The 26,871-nt window shown below is 33.9% G+C and overlaps 1 protein-coding gene across 1 annotated transcript in view; it reads left to right on the top strand.

Moving 5' to 3' along the window:
- The window catches only part of myo (growth/differentiation factor myoglianin), a 66,344-nt gene extending 50,072 nt beyond the window's left edge, over positions 1-16,272 (top strand). Inside the window, exons 2-3 of the mRNA XM_023163303.2 lie at positions 6,069-6,448; positions 11,626-16,272. Of these exons, the coding sequence (XP_023019071.1) occupies positions 6,069-6,448; positions 11,626-12,003 (758 nt within the window). The 3' untranslated portion in view covers positions 12,004-16,272. The remainder of the gene's footprint in view (positions 1-6,068; positions 6,449-11,625) is intronic.
- Positions 16,273-26,871: the final 10,599 nt, after the last annotated feature.

Raw genomic sequence — 26,871 nt, forward strand, 5'->3', positions numbered from 1 at the left:
ACAAAAACCGTGACACGTGTTTCGCTTTACAATAGCTTTCTCAAGCATAAAGCAATTTATGCATAAAGCAGTTCATTTCACTATAAAGGGTTTTACAAAAACCGTGACACGTGTTTCGCTTTACAATAGCTTTCTCAAGCATAAAGCAGTTCATGCTTGAGAAAGCTATTGTATAGCGAAACACGTATCGCGGTTTTTGTAAAACCCTTTATAGTAAAAATCATACAATAAACTGTAGTTTTTTATTGATCTTTTTGTGTATGTACGTATATTACAGCTACCATAAGCCAATTGTTAGTTTTATAGAATCAAATAATGATACTAATAATGTACATATATTCAGCTTGAGAATTCTTTCTCTCTCTCTTTCGCTCTCATACTCTTCTAACGAACGCACATCTAGTGGGTGGGACCATAACGGAATTCAGAAAGTTCTTCCTACATTTGACAGCTGTATTGTATTTTCTATAGCGCCGAGAGCCGTTGCGTGTTTTAGTTTTGAAAGTAACTTTAAAGATTCAATGTTGTTTCGAATATATACTATTTACAATTAATCAGTATTACAATAGATACCAAATATTAAGTAATCGTAAACGTGAAATGTATACAGTCTGACGCCGTAACTAGTTACGTTACAAAGCGGTTTACCCTCCCATAAGAATTTATCACTTCAAAAATGTATGCAGCTTGAAATCTCAAAAGATTTACGAAACTGTATCATTGATGAATGCAAAGAAAGGATATCTGATATTCTTCACAATGTCTGCGAAAATATTGAAAGGATTCTGTAGTATTGTATGTAGGTGTAAGAAGGTGTAAGTACTATTTGATAAAATCGAATTTTATTTTTCGGGAAACCAAATTCCTAATTGAAAAATTTGGTGCCGTTCCAGGCAATTTCTGACATCATACTCCATCCTTTTAAAAAATAAGGATGAATGCCGCCGCGCTGAATGGTTGAAGTTACTGTGATGGAATTAATGTGTCTATATGTCCTCTTGAGAACAAAAGTACAGGATCTGAGTATTTTCTTTATTTACTTTATTTAAGGTTAATCGACCGCCGTCTTGGTCGGTGGTTCAAGCCGCAGAGTGAACTATAGATTTTTACTTGCTATCGTCCAACTCGTGTTAGGAATCATATCTTAAAAGGTAAGACCTTGTTAGTCCTTAGTTCGAACAAGTTTCGACTTCTGAGGGTTGTCGTTCGTAGGGGTGCGACAGTTGGTTAACGGAAAAATATATATTGAACGTATTTTCACAGGCAAAGTACCAAATCTTGATGAACTTATTTCGATAGGCCACCCTGAATATGGTGTGCACTGAAAGTTATACTTATTACAACAAATGAGTTCAGACTTATCTCGGGTCATCAAATCTTTCGAGTGAAAACAATTAGAAAGTTATTTAGGTTTATGTATTCGTCACTAGGATGTCAGGAACTCAATTTCAATAGTTGCAGAATGTATAATGTTTGAGTTCGAATCAACATGAGGCATTCAGGATCATTCAATAATATATTTTTCAATTTCGGTTACATCAATTGAGAACGAGGTTGAAAGAAAAATGTATTAATTTCCCCAGTCGCCTTAATAATTCGTTAAAAGATATAAATTTTTGTTTCGTTTAAATATATTCATCGTATTCGACTGCAGCAAATTTTCATTATTAATATTGATTTGGAATAGTGAAAAAATGGTTTACATCTGGTATGAACTAATGTCTTCAAAATTGCATCTACGAGCTAACCCAGTAATATTGATGATACTTATGAGAGGTCCGTAGTTATAATTGAGGTTACTTCAAATATCCAATTTTTATAATCTCATATAATAATTTACAAAACCGCATGGCATGTTTCACAGTATAGATTCTTCAGGTATTAATGAACTATTCACACAATGAACTTGTGATCCAATACCAGACAGCGCTTTTTCGACCCACCAAAGCTGAATCACCGGACTGTCCTGAAAAAATTAGCTTGAAAGTAAAGGCGACGCCATATTTCGGATCGGCAGAAGGCTCAATATCCGAATACCGAAGATCAACGAGGCTCCCCTAAGGAATCAGTTGCAAATATGTCGTCTTCGTAGGGAAAGATATAATTATCTTTACTTCCAGGCTTGTTATTTTCAAATCAGTTGAGTGATTCAGCCTAGCACCACTGATGAGACCTTACTAACTTGAAACAGGGCTGTCTCGTGTTGGACCACAAGTTCATCAAGGTGTCTCACAGTGAAAGCTGCAGTGTACGACAGAGGACGAATCTCGTTCGGCGGATGATGTCGTAGCTTGGCTTTGTAACGGACCGCTTTAGGGAGCCTCTTTTATCTTTCATAGTTGAGGATTGAGTCTTCTATCACAGAAGAACCACAGTTCAGTGGTTGAGCCTGGCACCACTGACTCTTGACCCCCTTCGTCTAACCTTACTTTTCTGAAAGATTCGATTCTGGCCATTACTTTCTCAAAACCTGTACTTGTTTTTCAATGTTAAAACAATTTGATATTCTTACAGAGTTGTGAAAACTTTTACCTTCGAATTTCAAGTTATTTGAAATATTCCTTAGGGTTTTACCACATAAAGCATATTATTTTGATTATCAGTGGCGTCGGAAAATACTTTTCTGTCGTTATTTTTATTTATCTTTGGGTTTGTGAAAATTATATTGAGAATTTGAGTCCCTTTCACAGATCCATATAGCAAAATATGAATTTGGTATTTTTGTGTTTGAACAATAATCGATGAGTTTTTCGGTTTAACGATATGCAAAATGTGGAAATGTGTTGAAAATCCACCACGAAATGTTTGGTCTTAAACCAAGATCGATCTTCTGGAAATGCTTAATGACAAGCAATTCATCCAAAGGTTCAGATTGGCAAAGTAGATATTTCGGATTTTTTTAGAAAAGCTGTGATGTAGGTTTGTAAATAACTCGCGGATTATTGGAGTGTCCTAAAAAAAGGTGTTGAAAGATTTGGAATCCGTAAGCAAAAAAATAAAATAAAAATGAATGGAACAATGAAAACATTGAAAAAGTAGATCTAAAATAATGAAAGATTCCATTTCTGATAACAACTTCTTTCAATTTTTCTTTGATAAACATATTTAACAAAATTTTTCAGGATTCAGGTACCTATGATGTCGAAATTTGAATTCAGTTAGCGTCCGAGTCCCATTACAATTCATTCTGCATTTTCTCAATGGAAAGGGATATTAAATGAAAGCCATTACTTATCCATTTCGAAAACATGAACCACCATCTTATTTTGGCTTTCAAGGAGTTCAGGGTGGATTTGTAGGCTGTGTTCTCTCACGGCATAATCCTAATTTCTGTTATCTTGAAATAAATGTCATAGTTGCATGAATACCTTCTAGATCCAGACGGTGGACATTTATCCTTGAATTACCAAAAAAAAATCAACAGTCGTGAATGCAAAAATATGATATTTTTCCTAGATTCTAAAATTACCCAAATTCAAAACATTCCATCTACAATAAATCAACAAAATATTTTCGAAAACAGTTGAAATTGTCCACCGACTTGGTAGAATCAAATCTAAAAACAATAATTAAGATCAAAGATCAATACTAATTGACTATAAATAAATATTTCAATCGTTTATAACAATTAAACTTGATCTCTTCACTGCATTTTGAATATTTTATAAGATATGGAGGTCATTATATATTATTTATTACCTCGGTTACTAACTTTGTATTTATCGTGTTGTTCTTGGTTTCTGTTAATGCTAGTAATCACAGCACATCGGCAATTATTCGGAACAGACAAAACACAATTGAACAATATAAAAATATTAGGACTAAGAGATGTAAACTCACTAAAAATAATAAATGATATTGTTAATGTAAATACATGTCTTTCTGAATATCTATTGAAATGTGAATTGTATTCAAAATCTTGTTGAAAATAGTTTTTGAACTCAACAAAATAATGAAGAATCTAATACATGTCATGTTTTCCGTGAAACTTTTCGATTTTGGTTTTTTGAATACTCAATCATTTTGTGGATCAGGTGGATCATAAACTTCAACTCAGAGTGAGTTATTTATGCTGATTAATTTTTTTTCTAAACAGTTTTATTCAGCTTGCCTGTTTGTTTGTTTATTTGGGTCAAATTCAGTAATTGGAGATTGACCCCCTTCCTGTATCATTGTAAATCCAATAAGGCCGCAGCTACAATATGGCGGAATACATATTGATTCACAACTACCTCAATATGGGTGTCAAATGACAGGGCTAGACTATTAGAATAGTAGTATACTCTTAAAAAGATGCAAATTCAAGATGGCCGCAGTAACAAAATGGCGGATTACATAATGGTTCACAACTACTGATACCTATGAGTGTCAAATTACAGGGCTTGACTAGTAATATAGTATTACACAATAAAAAAAAAGCAAATCCAATGTAATCTATACAAAGAACTTAGAATCGGGAAACAATTATGGATCTCCCACCTAAGTCAAGATTTTGTATCGTGTCGAGGGCTGTGTGGCGTTGGAGTGGCTAAAAATGATACGTCGTTAGCGATACACCACCCAAGTTAAGGTGAAACGTTGAACAAGACAAAAACTGTGTGGCATCAGGGTGAATAAAAATTAGTTACTATAAACTGGAAAATGAAATGAGTGAAAATGATTATGTTGAACTGTTTTATTGAAAACAAAATGGTAATGATGTAGATAATGTACTAAAAACTAAAAAATACTTCGGAAGGTCCTAGGTAGCAGTCGTGATACCACTCTCCTCAGCAATCTACGGTATTGATCAGACAAAAAATCAATAAAATCGTTGGGCTTATTATTTACTTATTTACTCAGGTTACGTTACGCCAAACCATTTCATTATTTTTTTTTATCTGATCAATATCGTAGATTGTTGAGAAGAGTGATGTGATGACTGCTAGGACCTTTCGAATCATTTTTCATTTTTTAGTACATTGTCTATATCATTTTTTTTTCAATAAAACCGTTCAAATTTTTTTAAAATTATTTTATTTCCTCCATAATATAATTCTAGATTTCATTTTAGTTTCAGTATATTTTTTGTAGTTTAAAATATTTTCTTCCTTTCCAAACAATAAACATATATTGAGGAACTCTAACTGATGATTTTTAATTGCGTCTGGTAATCTCTATGTTAGACCTTTGCCACATTTTGCCTTTGAAATAGACCAGAGTTAGTTTGTTGAAATATTTTTTGGATTTCTAAAATCCTCTCCAATCCTCCAATTCATAGTGCGGTGTTCACTGTAACGTGCATTATATTTTGCATGAGTTCATAAACTCAAACTTCATTTACTAAATATGTGGAGGTACTCATGGGCAGTTTGAATTCATTATTAATTTGAAGTTCATCATAAAACTGCTTGTCATCTGGAAATATAATTGGCTTTCATGAAGACAGATCTTGAGTGGTCGGTGGTCCTTCGTTTTCTTTGTAAAATTGGTTTCGAACTCAGGAAATCCCCACTTGTTTGTCTCACTGTTTTCGCACTGATTTATATCTTTTATATCTTTATCGTTTAGTTGTTTTTGAAGATTGAAGTATCGCTAATGATTTCTTTCAATTTGATATAATCAACTTTTATGTGCTGTTTCCAACTAATTGCCTGTTTGCATTGAAATTTGTAGTGAGAAAACGAATCTTCATCTGATAGTCGTCATCGAAGACTTCAGATGAGGACAGGAAAACATGGAACCTCTTGGAAGGATGTGTTTTGAGTTTTCTTCCAAGCCTATACATGATATCTACATAGGGAATGTTATTTCGACTTTCTACTCAGTATTGTTCTTGTGAAAGACAGCTGAGCTTAAACCGTGAATCTTACAGTATGTATTTTCCAGTATTAACGAACCAAAGGAAAATTCAATTCAAAAACAGATTTTTTTATTGTTATACATGTGTCCTCTACATTATAGTATTGAACATATAGCAGAAGATATACGAATATAGAATAAATTTGTATGAACTGCTAGCTTTCAGTCCATTTGACTTCCATTTTCATCAAGTATTGACCAAGAATAATACTGTGTTTTATTTCCAGCTCCAAGACTGAGGCACAAAGGCCATGACATTCTCCACTTCTCCTTCAGCAATAGTATAACCAAATTTCAAGTGAGCAACGCAACGCTGTTCTTGTACATCAGAGGGACAGAGAGAAGCTCAGTTTATCATGATGTAATTGTAGACATATACAGAGTCAGGAAGATCACGGACCATTTTGAACCAGCGGCGCTAACCAAAGTCTACGGTAGGAAAATTCCACAACCTCCAGGAAAGGGAGACTGGGTTAAAATCGATTTCACTGAAACCGTATCAGAGTGGTTCAGGAATCCTCGAGACAATCATGGTTTCCTAGTGAATGCAACTGTGAACGGAAAGAAAGTGCTTGTCACCGATATGAATGTGGACAAAGGAAAAAGGGTAAATCGTTATTTTTTATAATAGTTAGAAGTATATGAGGTTAAACTGAAACCTTGGGCGTAAAATAAATCCAAAAACAAGCACGTTTTCCAATCACCAGAACTTCAATACTCTTTTCGACGTGCCTTTTTCCAACCAAGTTGACGTTTTCAGGAGATAAAGAAAACTGCTTTATTCAAGTCGAAGAGGCAATTGAAGTTCTGGTGATTGAAAAAAGTGTGTATTTCTGAAGTAAAAAAATTGTGAATTGGGAATTCACAATTCCAGAAAACAAAAATTCAATTACTGTCTGTGAATATCGACATAAGCTCTTTATGGTCAATTATTGCACATTAATTTTGAACAAATATTGTTCAAACTGGTTTTTGAATTCAACACTAATCATGTGACAATTGGTATTCTAATTAGCGAACCATCGAAGCACTGAAATTGTTTTGGTTTGTTGCTCAAGTTCTTGGTCAAAATTTTCAGATTCCACTTTCACTACTGAAAGAAGAGGAGGAATTCAAAAGTAACAAGAATTGTAGAGAAAAATGTGCATGTGGAACACTCCACAGGTTGATTTCCAAAGGAAAACATCTTCCAATACTGCTAGTGTACAACTTACGATCGCGAATATTATTTTGGACAAAGTCTAATTGAAGGACATCGAAAACAACTGCCAATTAAGTTGCTCTATTTAGTCTCTCCAACCAATCTTTTTGAAAAAGCATAATTCAGTTTTGCTGTAAAACCGCTCGAGTTTTACCTATACTAATAAAAAAATAACCAGATAACCATAGATCAGATGCCTAACACTATCAGTAATATCAGATATCAGAGAAAACTATTAAGAACATTCTCAAATATTTGGTACGCTTCAGCATACCAAATTTTTTTTAATGACCATCTATTACTCTCAAAGATTGCTTCTCATGAGGAAATATCCATCGAAAGTGCTCTCTCTTTGAAATCAAAGCTGATATTCGTCAGAGATCTATATTATTCCCGAACCTTATTTAATTCTACATCTTCGGTGTCTATAACGGAATCTTTGAAAGACCATGCGTCATCTTGTGAAAAAAGTGGTCACGTTAATGCAAGGCTTTGCTGTAATGGACCTCTTTTCTATAGCTTCTCCTACATGAACAATAGAGTAAACGCAATATGTCATTCAGATAGACGTCGACTTAACAACCTCAAACTGTAATATTGGCTCATATTTTGATCCTGCTAACAAACATGTGAACAGTAAGCGACTTGTCGCCTCCTCAAGAACAGGATACCTTATGAGTCTGTGTTGCATCAAATTCGAGAGCAACAGAATCGATTTCAGAAGGGGAAAAGAAATACTTCCTCTGAGCAACACTTACGCTCAAACGGTGATTCATCTAAATCAGAGTCCATATACTTCGAACAACACTCTTCAAAAACTCTTTCAATTGGAAAAAGGCGTTCTTGTACTGTTTTTCGAATGAATATAATTTATAAAATATCAGGTTGTTTCAAACTTTCGTCTGTATTTTTATGAGTCTACTTCCAACTGTAATATCTCAGTTACTACCTATTCAATATTACTGAAGTTTTCCCAACGCCAAACCGTTATTTTAACACCTCGACACGTGTTTCGATCACCAAGTGATCACCTTCAAGAGGAAGATCAAACTAAGTTTTTAGAAGATCAAACTGAGTTTTTAGTTTGATCAACCTGATTTTTTTGTTTGATCTTCCTATTGGAGATGATCACTTGGTGATCGAAACACGTGTCGAGGTGTTAAAATAACGGTTTGGTGTTGAGAAAAAACTCCAATAATATTCATTACTGCACCAAAATTTCCAAACAGTGCATCACAACAACATATTCAATTCAATCGAAATGAGCACCATTTGGATCAGTGCACTTTTGCCAACGAAGGTTCTATCGGTGAAAAAGTTATAGAAGTTTTCGAAAAGATGGTAGTAGGTTGGCAAGAGGTCTGAGAAGTATGGTGAGTGAGGCACGACGCTCAATTCGTTAAATTTTCGAACAGTGATTTGTGATACGTATGGATGGGCGTTGTTGTGAAGCAGGATCGGATCTCTGATGACCAATGCTGACTGCTGTTGATGCACTTTTCGATACATTCATTCGATTTCCTGACAATAGGTATCTGCTGTGATGGTTTGTCCCGGTTGCCTGAGTGGCTCATCGGTGTCCAACTACTGTCCTAAACGTCTCCTGTTTTCATCAGGCGTGACAATCCCACCCAAAAAAGGGTGATTCTGTTTGTGCAGCAGTAAAGAAGAACATACCTCGGAACGTGACAATTTCCGTCGATCCTTCAAATCGTGGATTACCTTTTTTTCGAGCTTTTTATAATGGGTTAGTCTCCACCATGGTCCTCAAATCCTTGTACTAGATTATTGAAGGTCGACTAATTCGTGGCTCTCCTTCGAGGCTGAAATCCCCGGAACGAAATTTTGCAAACCAATGTTGAACGTTCATTAACACTATCATTGCCAAATGCCAGGTTAATTTTTCGGACTGTTTTGACAGCGCTTTGGTTCAATTTGAATTCGTAGAGAAAAAATTGCCGAAAATTGCTCAACGACATTATATAATAAAAATAAGCTGAAAAGAGGCCAAAAACTAAAATTTGAAAAAAAATAACAGCATCAATGTATAGAATACAAAATTCTCTATCGATCAGTATAATTCACGACACAGTAAAATAAATATTCATTGAGAGATGCAGCTTCAGAAGCCCATAACATTGAAACAGACAAAGCTTTTGAAACAACTCCAGTTCCACTTTTTAAGCGTTCACTGTAGTTACAATAAATTGATGGATGTAGCAGTCTACGTGGTAGGAAATCATCATGAAAAATAAGAATTGAAACTTTCTGTTTTTTACCACAGTAACTAACGTTACTGCAGTTTCGTCCTATAAGAATATTTTCAAACTTATACATTAAACTACTCAATCAGGTTAAGTACCTCTGTTATCATCTACAGTGGTCTTATATAAGGGCTCTGGATTGAATGATTCCGTGCAGTCTACCTTGTCTTGTGTTTGTAGATCTTTTGCTGGAAAAATCCTCACTTTGTAGTTAATGTTCAAGAAGTAGCAAAAACGTATGTGATTTTCTGGAACATCAACTAGCGTGTTCTAATATAACTGATAACCAGTCCGTGCAAAGCTTATTGTTAAATCATCTGAAAATGGAACTAATGGAACTTTTAACGGTTGATGATCAACTGTATTGCCAAACATGCGCCAAACTGACTGACTATTATAGGAAAACAAGTATAGCTGAGGCACCAGTCAACCTAAAGATAACACTGATTAATTTCATACATGACTCATCTTCTGACGGAAGCACCAAACTCTCACGAAGGTTCAATATAGATGAACACTTCTATCTAGCAGACCACTATTATCATCTTCATGCAGTCATTGTTCAGTGTGGATCTGGCGTTGAATGTGACCATTATTCGAAGACGAAATAGACTGGTTTAAGTGTGTTCTGGCGATGTCTTGAATTTATTGGAGCCTCTGGAGACACCCTACATTTTGTTTTACGAAAGAGAGGACATTGATTTTCAGCTGTAGGTTTTTCCGGGTTTTCCTGCAACTGAAAAAGCAAAGTCGCCCCGGAGCGCCAATTTATTCATAATGTGTATAACTTTCTTCTTGTTAACAATTGAAGTTCAATGTATGAGTTTGAAAATGTCCTTATAAACGAAACCGCTGTAACTTCAGTTACAAAGGAAACATAGAAAGTTTGAATTCTCATTTTTCACTTCATTCTAGTTTTTGTTCAGTCCAGCATTAAAAAACACTGGTAGATTTTATTATCTGCTGAGAATGATGACAGTAACCACTCAATCAACTATGAGCTGATTGTGCATTTTCAAGTTTCCATTATTCTTTACCCAATGGATGGGCACCATAGTGTACCTATATTGAATAAGTATTTATAGTACATGCATTGAGAGCATATATCAATTATTCACATAGGGACTCAGAATCGGCGTGTGCTGCATCAATTTGATTTTCCTTAATCCTTGATAGCTACAACTTTTACTTTCTATGTAAAATGAATGTATTTTCCACTTTACGAGATGACTGAAAACTGTATTTTACCCATCTCTTGATAATATAGTAGATATTTTTGTTCTGGTGCGGAAAAAAGTTTTCAATAGATGGAATACCAAGTTAAATGTTTTTTAATAAAAAGAACCTGACGCACTACAATATAAAAGTTTCTCGGTGATATGGAGTTTATGAACAGAAAATATTACCGTCATTTAGGGTACGAATTAGTTCATAATAAATTTCTCTCAATAGTGGATTTCTAAATATAGAATGAATATAGGCCAATTTTGATATCAGGATGAAAAAAGTATACACACGTGTTGATTAATATATCTGCTTGAGTAATAATTTTTTTCTTCACATCAAATAACTAATTGGATATTAGATATGAACAATCATTTGTCAACGATCACCCAAACAACAATCGGTTTTTGTTGCCATTCAGTTCATTATCTACATTGGAAACGATATGCAGCAACCTTGAAATCACCAACTGAGATATTTTTAAATAGCGTTGCTATAAACGAATAATTATAAATCAATTGGAATGTTTTACCTTCTTTCATTAAAAATTAGTTTTCATCAGGATTAGAGTTTTGCCCACTAGTAAGAATTTGTTATTTCATTAAAATTTTCTTCATATTTCAATACACATCCTAAACATTTTCACTTTGTAAGCTATAAAACAGTATTTTGTTTCATAATTCACCAAACGCAATACTTCGACTTTTTTGTCGAGAATCCTTCATTGAGCCTTATATCATCTATGTATGATATACATATATGTATCATCTATGTATGATATACATAGATGATATTTTTTGCAGAGTACTGTACATTCAATAACGACATAAATAATAAAATTGGATGAAATTTTTCCATAATTGTGAAACATGAAAAATATGAAGGTATAATATTTTTTTTCTGAAAATGAATATTTTTGTTGTTTATTGAAATAATCCGAAACCTCTTTAGTGAAAAGATGTTGCCTACACTGAAATTGCGTAGACAATCCTGCGCGTAAAATTATATCTCTTCAAATTTGTTAGGATGACCATTTTGTCGCTGAAATTTCCCCTGAAAAAAAAATTCAAATATTAATTGAAATTTTTCTTTCAGATTCCTTACCTGGAAATATCAACTTACGAATCGAAACGTCGAGTAAGACGCAGCACCGCTCTAAACTGTGACGATTCATCGGACCAATCCCTTTGCTGTCGGTACCCCTTCGTCGTAGACTTCGGATATCTCGGATTCGACTTCATCATCGCCCCAAGAACATTCAATTCCTATATGTGTGCGGGAGAGTGCAGCTTCTTGTCGCTTCAAAAATACCTGCATACACACCTCAAACAGATCGCGATGCCAAATAGTTTACCACCTTGCTGTACGCCAAGGAAATTAGGCAGCATTTCCATGCTTTACTTCGATCAGCATATGAATATTTTGTCTGGGTCAATGCCTGGGATGGTGGTGGAGAGGTGTGGATGTTTATAATGAATTGTGCTGGTATCTACTCTGGTTGGCAATTCGTTCAACCTTTGGCAAAGTACTTAATAGCAGTACCATGACTCAAACATGATGTGAAGTTCTAGAAATTGAAATTTCCTGCTGCTCATATCCAATTCCAAATCATTTTGAGGTTAACTTTGCAATTGAAACACTCCCAATAATAATATTCACAAAATGTTTTTTTTTCAATATTGTTCGATATAAACTCACGAAATAGCATATACCTGACGTTTCAAATGGACACCATTTATTAGACCTGAAACATTCAATTAATTAGATAGTATATGAGTGTCTATATCGAATTTGCATTCTAATGGCAAATTCTGATTTTTAATATGTTGTTAGCACCAGTATCATCAATGTGAATCCAAGTTTGCGGCTTGGATTAACCTGAAGCACATTGAATTTACTATATTTTTTAGGATATACTTCGAGAATGAGTGATTTTTCCAAGTAACGAACAAAATACGAAGAGAGTTGTATCCGATGAAGCTGTAGCAAATTTTGTTAGCTTTAATTCAGATATAATATGATGTCAGTAACCCTATAGTTTTCTGACAGCCTTCAAGAATGCCATGAGGTATAAGGTCAACTTTATATGAAATGTCCCTTTATAATACTCAAACGCTGATAATGAATGTCTTTACATCTATACGTTCGTTTCTCAATTTCCATGCAAGTGACCATTGCTGCCTTAGTTCACACTTTGGAAGGAAACCTTTCCAAACAAGTAACCGTTGATTTGCTTTTCAAGTTCTATTCCAATTTTTTTATCCATGTAGGGGATGATTTTAATGGACCCAACGATGACTTTATCAAAACTTCTTCGATGATCAAATAGTGTAGGCCATATCTTTCAGGCCGTCTTGTAGCTAAAACCTAGGAATTGGTGCGTATGTTCCGTTGGTGCGATACCAGTAGAATGGAAAAACAATAGTATTTTTCAAAATATGGTTAGGCGGAGCTCCCAATTTCCTTTCTTTCCTGTCTGAATGAGTTTTCTCATTGGTGCACTGACTGGAATATCCTGCACCCAGAGTTCTTGAGTTTAGACCATTTATTTTCATTTCGATCTGTTCACCATGTTCTTCTTTTGTTAACGGGTTATTTTTTCTTTGAAACAAATAACGAAAGTAGCAAGTGTGGTACTTGACAAACATATTGAATTTTAAAAAAACGTAGTTTTCCAGTTTTTATTTTTCTGAAGTTATAAGGAAATCATCAGGTTACAGGTGTGATTGCGTGCTCCATTTAGCGCTTATTACATTAGCTTCAAATGCTACAACTCAACTCGAGATAACGTTTTTATGTGATAAATATTTTCACGGGTCGGCAAAGATCATTAGAAACCACAAACTTGGATTCACTCAACTGGTATGAGCCATAATATATTATATCTATTTTCAGTTAGCTAGTTGGATGGCTGCTAGTTTCAGTAATCTCAACAGTAAAAATTTCCATTTGTGAAGTTTGGTAAATATAAAATCAATGCGTGTGCTAGTGGTTGTAAGAGAAAAATTTTAACCAACTTCGAATTTTTCTCATCAAAACATGTAAACTTTCACGGCTGGAGATAAATGTATCAAAGATAATTTTCGGGTATGCTAGGTGTGGTCTGCAGGTCTTCTGGCCTACACGACTGTGGTATCAAAGGTGATGAAGCAACGGACAAAGTGATATGATCGTCCTTGAAATATAAACTATCTATAGATTTGGATTGGATCTTTGGTTTCATTCTATTAGTTGTAGGAATGGCATCGATCCTATTAGTTGGAATAAATGACTTGATACGAGATCAACCGAGTGCAGGTAGCCAGATTTTGTTTATAATAACTCCCTTTTCCTTTCGGTTGAAAATTTTTCAGTGTTTCTGAATTTCTATTGTCTTCGTTCATAGTCTTGGATAGTAAAGAGTCCTACTGAGGACTCACTCAGTCTTTTCAAACGTGATAACTTGGATACCTTCTCTAAGTGCATGTTTCGCTTCTGAACCCTTGGTGTTATCAAGTGTCTATTGGCTTCCTTCAGAAATCGATATTCAGGCCAACAAAAACCATCAGAGAGAGAAGGTCTTTGGTAAAACGGGAGGTTTACTGGATAATTGTAGCTATGTCTGGTCTACATTGGGATCACAAAGAGGAATGTATTGGACGAATACAATTCCAACCAAAAGGAAGGGGGATGTTAAATTGATAGAATATATCTATCTGCACTTAATTGCACTCGTATCGGATCGTTTGATTCAGCCAACAGGAAAGAAGTTACTCCGATCACCAATAGAATATAATCGAAGACCCAAAGCAGTTGTGTAGTATCTGCTTTAAAAACAATTTGATCATTTTCTCGTTGCCTCATCACCTTTGATAATGTCTGCCTCATTCGTAGACGAAACGTCAGGGATCAAAACCTGGAGACCATGACACAATCTATGGAATATTCAACATATATACACAACATCAATGGACACAAGTTTGTGTAATTTGTATCATCTCCAAAAGAAGGAGAAATTTCACTTTCTTATTTATTTTCATTAGGTTTTTCATCGTAAATATGTGTACATCAAACGATTATTATGAAAAATGATAATTATGACCTCTACTTTCAAATTAAATCTCGAGTTTTTGGTACAAGGTGAGTCATTCATCACGTTGGACAAGATGTGGAACAATACCTCTCATTTTTGAAAATTTAGCTCACTTTCCTCAATTTTTTTGTGACCATTAATTGGCGACACTGAGACTGTTTCTCTTTACATTCAAATTATTGTAATGAACATAAAACGTGGATTGTTCCTATAACCAATTGACATTTTCTTTTTTCTTATCCGACATATTTTCTTCAAATTTGAATTATATCTTGTCTTGTTCACGTAGGGAAAATCTGTTACACAAATGAAATTATCTCTTAACATTTTGAGAAAACAGATTACTCGTATAGGTAGAGTGAAGTACAGAATTTTAGAAAAATCCTGTACTCAGTCACACTTATTTTTGAAACACTAGAGTCATTGAAGAATAACAATCTTCCTTACGAATCACGTAGATCATGAATGATTAGAACGGTACATAGAGTAATTCAAATTCCATTACTCTCTATTCAACAAGTAGAATGAGATGTTTTTTTAGAATTAGACAGTTAGATTCAAGTTTGTTACGAAATACCAACTGGAGCCGTCGTATAGAAATTGGGATGAAATGATAATGTGATTTGAGGGTCATTCAAATATTACGTAAGCATCAAAGGGGGTAGGGGGTCTTTGCTTGGCTTATTTTTAACAACGAGGTGGGGGTTGAAAATTACTAAAATTCTGCTAACGTGAAACTTGAATGACCCCTATGAATAGGGAGGGACATTTTGGTTTCGTGTGGAACATTATTCAAATTATTGATGGGGTTTGAAGCAAATCAGTTTCTGTGAGTCATAACTTTCAAAAACCTTAGTCTCAGTTGATGGGAAAGCTTAGCTTCATAATTTTATTCAAGTTTCAAGTATTGATATGTTGCTCTGAAAAAAAAAATTAAATACTGCCTTGAAATTGTTTATGTCTTCATTGAACTGGTAAAATCACATTTCAAGTGATTTGACTTCATGATTTATTTCAATTTTGATACCATTATAAAATTATGTTTGCTAATTGTCCAATACTTACTGTAAATATTTTGTATGAATTTATGTGATATGTTTAGATATAAGTTTACCGATCTTTATATTTATTTTTGTAATGAATCGAAGAAGGAGAAATGAACTGGATAGCGATCCAGTATTTGTATTTGTAAGTATCAGATTCGCTTGTCCAAAAATTTTCTACGAAAATTTAGGATCAGTCGAACGACGATTGCACAAAGAAGTGAATTTGAAGTGATAAAGAATATCCAAATTGAATTTTGTGATAAATTGCCTTAGGAGATGTAATTTTTGAGATATTTTTAAATTGGTTGGCTCTGAATGATATTCACTGAAGGCGCGATAACATCCTAAGTGATTAGTTGTATATAGACTGTAAAAATTTCTCATGATATGCCATAATATAGATCTCGTTTTGAAACACATTTCATGGAATTTAGGAAATCCAATATTTTTGTATAGATAGTTGATGTATATAGCGGCAATGTTCAAGAAAAATCATTTTACTAGTATATAAATTAAATTTCTACTTTTTTCCTTTTGAAACAATATTGTCAGTTTTCTATGTGTTTTCGCTTTTTATATGTAAATTAGGTAGATATGTACTAGATTTTACTAAATAAACAGTTAAAAAAGTTCGTATTTCAATATTCATCTACCAACCCAATCAATGAGTTTAATGCACGTTGTTTCTGGAAACCTACGAGGAAATTTGGATTTTTCATTTCCAAATATTTATAAACAATAAAAATATTACTTCACATTGATGAAATGAATAAATATCGAATGATAGTGGTGTTAATTAGGCAGATCTATACTTTGAATATAGTCTGTATTGTGACAGGTAGAAGTTGGAAACCCTGGCATAAAATGAATCCGTTGAATACACTTTTCACACACTGAAACAAAAATATCGTCTGAGTCATTCGCTGGTTAGCAGAACCCGCGTCGAAATACAATATTTTTGTTGTGCGGAAATAGTGTTTTCGATAGATTCATCCTACATTCAACTGAGAATACATTAAAAAATATGGACTATTAGGGTCCATTGAATAAGAGTATGCAGCTTGAGATATAAAAAAAAACGATATTTTTTGCCAAAAGTTGTAGACACTCAAAAGATGACTTAGCTTGGTGGTATTTTTGGAACGTTCGATTCACAACACAACAAAAAAATATTTTTTGAATGTTTCCTACACTAAATTAGTCAATTTCTACTAATTTTGGGGTGATAAAAACGAAAATAACAATGAAAAATTTTTATTAGCTCTGGTTTTTGAGATACACAGTACTTAATCTTAAAGAGTAGTTATACTATAGGTACGTGAGAAGTGAAAGTACAGAAAACAATATTGTTATATTTCTTTTAGAATATTTTAAGTACAAAATTAATAAAAAAAACATTATTCTTAGTGTTTTGACAAATAAAAGAAGTTTGTACCACCAAATTTCAATTAAGTCCATCCGATTCATTGTAAGATCGCTGTCGTTTAGCTTGTCTTTTATAAAACACTTCTGGAGCATCCCTACACACAGACCAGCAGTAGTCTGCAAGCATTGCTTCATTCCAACGGCCCTGATATCTATCCCGACTGTCCCACAGACACAAAAAACAACAGTACTTGGTGAACCCTAATTGTATTCCTAGGAGTATAGCAATGACTTTCAGATCACCACAGATGTGCCACTTGTGTTGTTCATATTTGATTGATTGGAGAAGTGTTTTCATATTTATATACGTTTCCTTCATGTGGACTGCATGACCTATAGGAATAGAGGGTAGCTGATTTCCATTATGCAGAAGTACAGCTTTTAAGCTTAGTTTTGAAGAGTCTATAAACAGTCTCCATTCAGATGGAGTGTGATCCAAATTCAAGCAGTCCATCAAACCATTAACATTAGAACAAACTACGAGGTTTTCTTTTTTCTCAAAAAAAGGAAGCAAATCTTTTTGACGCTGTCTGTACTGAGATATTTTCATATCATGTTTTAGAAGATTCCACTGTTGTAGTCTTGACCCTAACAGCTCAGCCTTTTCCTTAGACAAGCGAAGATCTCTTATAAGGTCACTCAACTCTGCTTGACTAATTCTGTGCGGATCACTAGACCTATCGCTTACCTCAAAATCAGGGCCATAGGATGTAGAAGGATGGGTTGCTCATTCTAAACAGTCTTCATCACCTTCCTCTAAAATTTCATAGTTTTGGGGTGGAGAAGGGACTGGCAAATTGTCTGAGTGTGGTACAGGCCGAAGAGCAGATGGGAGATTAGGGTATTTAACCGTTCCTCTTTTCTTCATAGATAAACCTTGCTTAATGGGAGGAGTTAAGCAGAAATAACAGTCGTCTGTATGATTGGTAGCCTCACGCCAAACCATAGGTACTGCAAAAGCCATTGCCCGGTTTTTATTTTTCAGCCACTCTCGCAATATGACGGAACAAGAATTACAACATATATGAGGAGCCCATGATTTATCTTGGTCCCCAACTTTCACACCAAAATAATGTTCATAGGCTGTCTTAACGATAGGTGTCATTTTACGTTTCTGAGCCTTAAATGTTATTTCACCACATATATAGCAAAAGCTATCGACAGAATTCACACACTTTCGAGGCATTTCAGATCAGCACTTAAATTAATTTAAAAATCAACTTCACACGATAATTTCAATAGCAACCACGTGCGTACAATTGACAAACTCACATAGGTTATGTTTACTACTTAAGAACAGCTGAAGAGAGGGGTGTTATGTAAACAAACATGTGTACCAACTGTTGGTGATGAAATATTTCATTTGTTGAAAACTCAATATACATATATATAATATAATGATACTATATCTTGAAAACAAGAGCTAATATATAATTTTTATGGTCACTTTCGGTTTTAACACGTGGAAATACATTAAAAACATCTAATTTCAACCCCGAAACAAAAACTTTGTTGTGTTGTGATTGGCAAAATTCATTACATGACATTCAAAACTGAGAAGAACACCCACCATTCAGGTATTTCTCAATTTCTGATCATTTTATTTATGATATCTGAGTATATATACCTATTTATACTGATATAAGTAAATGTGAAAGTTTGTGAGGATGGATGTATGTATGTGTATATGTTTGGGGCGCTTTTACGCCTGAATGACTGAACGGATTTAGATGAAGCTTTATATAAATACAGCGTATACATCAGAATAACATTTAGGCTACAATTTACAGAGATTTCATGTAATTTTGGTCAAAATATAACGATTAGTATTGAATGTGTGTGGGAAAAATACTTGCTCCCTGAGAGCTACCTTGGTGTGAGCTGCCTATGCCGTTGGAGTTACATGCAGATAATATACCGTAAGATTGTTTATCTTGAATAGTTCTGAATGAAAGTCTGCGATAGCAAATATCTTCCCCTAATGTGGTAGCCACTATATGCAAAATACTGAACCATAAATGAAATTATATTGGATAAGCCATTACGCGTCGCATCTACTGTAAGACGACGGGAAACGATGGGCGGGGGTAGAGGAGTGGTCTAAGCAATGAAGTGCCATCGCCAAAAACGGGACCCGAACACAGGCAGATGCGTGAGGGCAGATGTCCTTGACGGTTGTGTTGGTTTTGCAAATTTCTTCATAGACAACATATTTCGATTCTCGGAGCAATTCATTATTTAGTGCAGTTGGCAAATTTTTCAATTACTATATTTTTAAATTGAAAATATAAATTACAGCTGTTGCCCGCTCTTATATTAACGTAAGGCCGAAGCTACTGAACCTAGAATCTTGAAATATACAGGTAGGTTCTTTGTATGGCGTAAATAAGCATCAGGAATTTTCACCCCCAAGGGGGAAAATAGGGGTTCAAAGATTGTATTGAATTTCGTCAGTTTTGAAGTTGTGAACCTAAAGTTTTGGGTTAATGAAATAATATTATAAATATTTGTTTGAAATGGTCTATCACGAAACTTGATTCTACGCGGGCGGAGCCGCGAGCAATAATTAATCTTGTACAAATGGATATCAGGCCTGAAAAATCTTTGATGGCAATTTCAAACTTGATGAGAATGCTTTTCAAATTGAAATATCATTTTGCATGTCTCAAAAATTGAACGAAAGTCGTGTTTAGTGGAGGGAATCGATTTTTATCGGCCTCCTGTGGGCATTTTCACCTTCCACAATCTGAATGTATATGAAAATTATGAAGAAGAACATTTTACACTTTTTATTTCATAAGTTACTGCATAAATTCGTATTTTTCACAGAGAAATATTTTTTTTTAGTAACTTGTCATATTTATTGATATCTTAACAAATTTTAGCGCCCGAAACATTAAGATCAGTATCTGTATTTTTTAGCTCTGTTCAGATAAGAAAACTATTGATGGTTAGAACAATTTTAATAACATTCTCCATTACAATTTTTTTTATTTTTTAGGTTGTGAAAGGTGAGAATACGATAAAAGCAAATATCTCATATATATTTCACTACAAAAGTCGCCTGAATTTTCTCACTTTTCATCTTTTCTCCTATCAATCTTTGTTGGAGTTCGGAATTCTAAATACTGAGTTTTGCTAATACTAAGAAAGGAACGGCTTGCTTAAAAACAATCATTAGTACCTGTCAGGATATTTTCATATTTTTTTGGATTAACCTTTCCTGTGAATCGAAGATAATAGATACTTGCAGTTCCTCTATGACAATAACATAAGTTAGAAATGACAAGAACGTCTCTCTAAGGGACGCATAATTCATTTTTTCCTGTAGTCTGAAGATATCTCTTCCATTGTAACATATTACTGCCTACTACCCAAATATGAATGTATCCGTTGAAGAGGTGTAGGTAATCCTATCTGTCTGTATAGCTCATGAAGTGATTATCACAATCGAACGCTCAATACAGATAATATTGAACTTTCTTTTCCTTATCACCTGATTAGTAGGTGGTACAAAATACCATATGCCATAGAATGATCATCGTTTGAAACCCAACAACAGAGATAGGTACATTTTATCGTCCACAGACATATTACCCTCAGATTGAAAAATGATAAAAAATATTATCAGGATTATAGCTGAAAGCAATACCTATTCTTCAAAGTCGATAGGTGATTTCATTTAGAAATTTGAGGAACTTAGTTGATTGTGTTTCAACTTTGCAACAAATGGTATTTTTGAAGTGATAACTTCTTATGGGAAGGTAAACCGCTTCGTTACCTGACGCGTAACGCTGCCAGTTTGTTTGGCTTCCATTTCTCTCACAAAAGTAATAATTTACTTATTGTAGCTATAATATTTGTACATACACAAAATGAGGAATAAAAGATTTTATTAATAAATAACTTTTCCTTACATTATCATATATATATTATACATAAAATTTAAGTAATAACTTGAGCTTTTCTCAAGTTAAACAATTTCAATATTGAATTGGCTTCAACTTAGAATAATTCAACGAATTCCAAAAAACACTTCATTGTGAAATTTCCACTAAACGATTTTACAAAAACGCAACACGTGTTTCGCCATACAATGGCTTCCTCGGGTGTGTCTTTACTGAAACACATTGCCAATCGAATCACTTTGAGACCAATTCTTTCATATTGTAGAATTGGATTTGTATCTCCTTTCGGAAACCGTCAATTTTATCTTTGTTGCAATAATATTCAAAATACAAGGCATGTACATTACTTATGTACTTCAACAAGCATCAGGCAACCCCCAAAACAAGAAACAACGATAAAAAGTATATTGATCGAATAAAATTAGCTACTAACACTTTGAATGAGTCACAACCAGTAGATGATTCTCGCAGGATGGCCATGTAAGGAATACCCTCCTGACAATAACTCATCTAAGAGTTTTGCGAACGTTAAGATATACTTAGTTGTATTAGGGGTGGTTCAATTTCAATGGCTATTCTGGTATAGTACAATTCAACAATAGTTGGCATTACATTCTCAGAAATATTGTTGAATTGATATGAAAACATTGTTGTCAAGGTTGTGATTCTAAATATTCATCATCATTTTTCCTCATACAATGTTAAGTATAATTTCCGTACGCCATTGCAAGAGACAGATTGAGGCAAAAACGTCAGTCATTACTGAGAATTGAACACCTACTATTTTAGAATTATAGTATAAACAATGCATTTGCATTGATTTGAAGATGGTTTTCCGAAAACGTCTACAGATGAGATGATCCCAAAAATGATTATTGAATGATGTATCGTCATCTCAATAACGTTTGTTATGAGATATCTAACATACATTTTATAGTAGAAAAACGAGTATTATAAATATGTTTCTCATCAGATCATTCTCTGATTGATCAAAATCAAAAACAATGAACATTTTCGTATCACTTCAAAGATCAACCAAAAAATATTCGAAGATGAAAGTTTTTATTAGGTTGTTTCGTATGTTTTTCGTTGCTCCATATCTCAATAAATATTTATTCCTATGTGTCGTGGTACCTTCGCCAATCAGAACCAGCCAAAAACTGCCTTCGTCGACTTCATAGATCCCGAGCACACAATATTGATCCTGACGGAATTAACCGACTACGTATCCACTGAAATATTACAGTATAAAGAAGACTCATAAAAACGGACCAAAACTTTTTTGAAACAACCTAATTGAAGTTCAGAGTCCATGTTAAAGATATCATTTCAAGAATATAAGAATACAATAAACAAATTATCTTGATTTTTCATGAAAATTCATATGTTAATGACATTATTTTCATTTTTTTTTTTTTGGGAAAGAAAGTTTTTGGCTTTCTATTACTCCATCTTGATACAAAAAACGAGGATGAGGGAATCTTCCATGGACAGGAAGGAAGTAATCAATTTTAAAATAAGTAACTCTATACATGGATGTGTAGATCATGCAAAGAAGTAACTTTCAGACACAAACTGAAAGAAAGTCCTCCTGAAACAGCTACTTTCATATAAACATTGAATTACACGAAAGAAAAAATTCTTTCGAAACAAATACTTCTATATGAACACTGAATTATACAGAAGATACTTTTCTCTACTCAGTTTGTATCACAAACATTCGTTGTGGAATAAAAATCAGATATCATTCACATAAGTTCTACTTTAAATAAATGGTAATAAATTGCACTCACATGGAACACTGTCACCCTCACTGGTATACACCGATGTTTCGCCTTAAGACACTTGCCACAAGGCTCTTCAGTACCAAATTGGATAACATTATAGAAAATACACACAGTTCAGTCATGAATTACGATTTTTAATGTCACGGAATAAGCTTGATCTGCTTATGTCATCGATGACATCGTAATGTCATTCATTCACCTATTTAATTTGATCCCAGCCAAGAGAAATCGTATTTGAATTGAAGGGGTTATATTTTTAGGAGTGATTAATTTTTTTTTTTGGGAAAGAAAGTTTTTGGCTTTCTACTATTCCATCTTGATACAAAAAACAAGGATGAGGGAATCTTCCAAGGAAAGGAAGGAAATAATCAATTTTAAAATAAGTAACTCTCTACATGGATGTGTAGATCATGCAAAGAAGTAACTTTCAGACACAAACTGAAAGAAAGTCCTTCTGAAACAGCTACTTTCATATAAACATTGGATTACACGAAAGAAAAAATTCTTTCGAAATAAACACTTCTATATGAACACTGAATTATACAGAAGATACTTTTCTCTACTCAGTTTGTATCTCAAACATTCGTTGTGGAATGAAAATCAGATATCATTCACATGAGTTCTTTCCCAAAAAAAAAAATTAATCACTCCTAAACATATAACCCCTTCAATTCAAATTATTTTCATGTTTCAAATATTTAGTAATACTTATTGCATTACAAGCACATCTTATAACATGAGACCATCTTCTGTACGTTGACGAAAATATGTTTCCAATTCGAAAAATTATATTTTCATCATAATAATAATTGAACCTCACTCACCGTGAGGTGAGTGTTTATGAACATTGCAACGAACCAAAAATGACAGCTTTCTGCATTTGTTCGGCCAAGAATCTGATATTTGAGAGTAGAGAGGCATAATTCTACCAAGGACTCCAATAATCAGAACAATCATCTGAACAGGGTCATTTGGATGGCGATTTTGGACTTTGAAGGAGAAATCTTGATATCTCATTCGTTTCTCCTCCTCTTTTCAGGCAATATTCTTCTCAGCCAGAGCTGAAAACTACGTCAAGCTTATTAGCTTGTACGAACCTGAGAGTGAGAGATGAATAGTTTAAATAAGTTCTTTCACAATGGATTAAATATACTCTGGAATCAAAGGCAACATCATTGTCTCGTCGATACTGTGGAAGTGCCAAAGCCAAAACTATAGCATTACCATTCTGTCATATAGATATTCCAAACTCCACGTACTCCCTGTTGCGGGGGAAGTGTAACCGTGAAACGGACGAGATGGAATGCAAACTACTTACCATTACCATTATCCGTTGCGCCTAAAAGTCCTCAAAAATACAATTTTGTCACCCCAAAAATCAAGAGGTATAAGGTCACGGTTTTTTATATAGATAACCTCAAATTTTCCTCTGGAGAAAGGATCTTCATCAGTCATCAGCGGAAGAGTACATAGATGCTATTGGTGGGTAATAATAATAATAATAATAATTTATCGAATCCTTCATGATCACAAGTTGGTATAGGTACATCGACATTATACATACATAAAAATCTTTACAAAACGTGAGATACAACAAATAAATATATGGAAGTGTCACACAAACACAAGGAAAAAGTAGAAAAAATTAGGTATATTGAATATTTATACAATACACTCTCATCGACTTAGATATTCAGCGACATTGTAAAAAGAACCGTTAATTAGGAATTTTTTCAGGGTTTGTTTGAAATTCATTTCTTTAATTTCCCTTTTTATGTAATCGGGAGGATTATTAAAAAGCTTTGCTCCTACGTAGGATGGACTGTTCTCATATACATTAGTTGCATGTTTTTCCAACCTAATGAAGTCACCATTTCTTGTATGATATGTATGAAAATCTAATTGCGAAGATGATTGTGTAAATATTTTCTAAAATTCAGAATAATTTTATATATACATATATATATATATATATACACAGGGTCCTGCAACAGTGGCGCGGTGTTCCATATCTCTATATAGGAAGCAGATAGGAATCTAATTTTCTATAATATTACCTTATTGCTCGAGCTCGACAAAATAAAAATATTGGCGGTCACACAGGGTGTTCGATTTTTTCTGGGCGGATCCCAACTGTGTCTTTTTAAATGGCAACCTATATTTTTTATCGCTTTTTCGGTTTCTTCATAGAAAATAAAATAAACTTTATGTATATCTGCACTTCGAAAATATTGACGGTTTTCGAGATATCTAGCATGACAGGTTTTTTTTTCCAATATTCGTCACTCAGAATATTTGAAATTATAAAGTGGTGCCAAGTCCAGTTGAAATTTTTTTTTGGTCGAATATTCTACATTGGTAACTCTCTCAAACGATATATCTGAAATCGACCTGTGATATACAGGGTATGAAAAACCGCTTGCCAAATATTGTAAATGAAAATTTGCAAAATCTTCCTTAGATTAAATGGAACACCCTGTATATTATTGATCCATAAGAAGCGCCAACGAAACCTCTACAAATTTCATTAAGTATTCCCTATGGCTAAGTTCAATAGTTTTTCTTAAATGAGCATTTCTTTCGAAAAATGGTCATTTTTTCAAAGCGAAATCCATTTGACGACTAATAAAAATATACGAAAGATATCTTGTTTCAATTTTGTACATTAGAAGGTGTCCAAACAAATATTTTTTAACGAAATAAATATATGTACCTATCACTTTTTGCTAAATGGAAAATTATTTTTTCATTGGATGCAGAATTTCACTCATAAATCGTGCAATATCAAACCAAACAAGTTAAAAGAAAGAAACATTATAAATAACTATTTTTTTCATGTTATTATATTCATTCAGAGCTTGAGTTCTAGATATTTAAATTTGTCAACTGGCAAATTACAAAACTACAAAAGGGAGAGTTTAATTAAGGTTGATAATAAAACTTTTATAAAATATGTTCAACATGTCTTCCATTTTCTTGAATGCAGAGCTGAAGTCTATGTTCTAAGTCGCATATTTTCGGGAGAAGTTGGTGGCTCAACGTAAACCATATTTTTTATGTATCCCCATAAGAAAAAATCTAGTTTCGTCAAATCTGGTGATCTAGCGGGCCACCGTACAGGCCCATTCCGTCCTATCCATTTATTGGGAAATACTTCATTTAGATGATCTCTCACTTCTGCCGAATAGTGAGCAGGTGCACCATCATGTTGTAACCACATTCTATTGCGGAGGTCAAGAGGAATATCATCTAACAAACCTGGTAAATCATTTCGTAAGAGATTGAGATACATTGCACCATTCATATGTCCCTCAAAAAAGTATGGACCAATTACATATTCTCCAATGATGCCTCCCCAGACATTTATCGACCACCTATGTTGATAATCCACCTTTCTCAATAAGTGAGGATTTTCTGTCGCATAATAATGGTAATTATGTCGATTTACAAATCCATTTTTATGGAATGTCGATTCATCCGACCATAAAATATTATTGAAAAAATATTCGTTTCGACGAATTTTGTTCATGGCCCAATTGCAAAATCTCACTCTTTTCTCGAAATCAGCATACAGTAGTTCTTGATGTAACTGAACGTGGTATGGATGCAAGCGATGTTTCTTCAATACTCGTTGCACTAATCTCTCACTTATATCCACTATTTCCCCAATTTGTCGTTGACTCCTACTAGGATCTTCTTCAACAGCAAGAAGAACTTGCAATTCATTATCTTCATTAGTAGCTGGCTTGATGCGCTCATGTTTGGAATAATTAATAGATCCAGTTTCAACGAATCGTCCCAAGACCTTTCGGAAAGATCTTTCATCTGGATGCCTTCTATCTGGATACCGTTGAGAATAAATTCTACTTGCCAATAAACAATTCCTGTCTGATTCACCTAATATGAAAATAATATCAATCAAATCACTTTTTGATAACAACATTCTAATGAAATTATACCGACAGTTCAACTTCACGATTGACTAAAAATTTCAATATTCATTTGCAGCCAAATATTTTGTTCTGTCATTTGCCAGACTACTTGATTTCCAATAAATATTTCATTCGCTGAAAGGTTGTTTTAGACCGAAAGAATATGGCACA

Source organism: Leptinotarsa decemlineata, unplaced genomic scaffold, assembly GCF_025532065.1.
Source record: "Leptinotarsa decemlineata unplaced genomic scaffold, Ldec_3_MD MMD2_tig00026354_RagTag_RagTag, whole genome shotgun sequence".
In the NCBI taxonomy this organism is placed as follows: domain Eukaryota; kingdom Metazoa; phylum Arthropoda; class Insecta; order Coleoptera; family Chrysomelidae; genus Leptinotarsa; species Leptinotarsa decemlineata.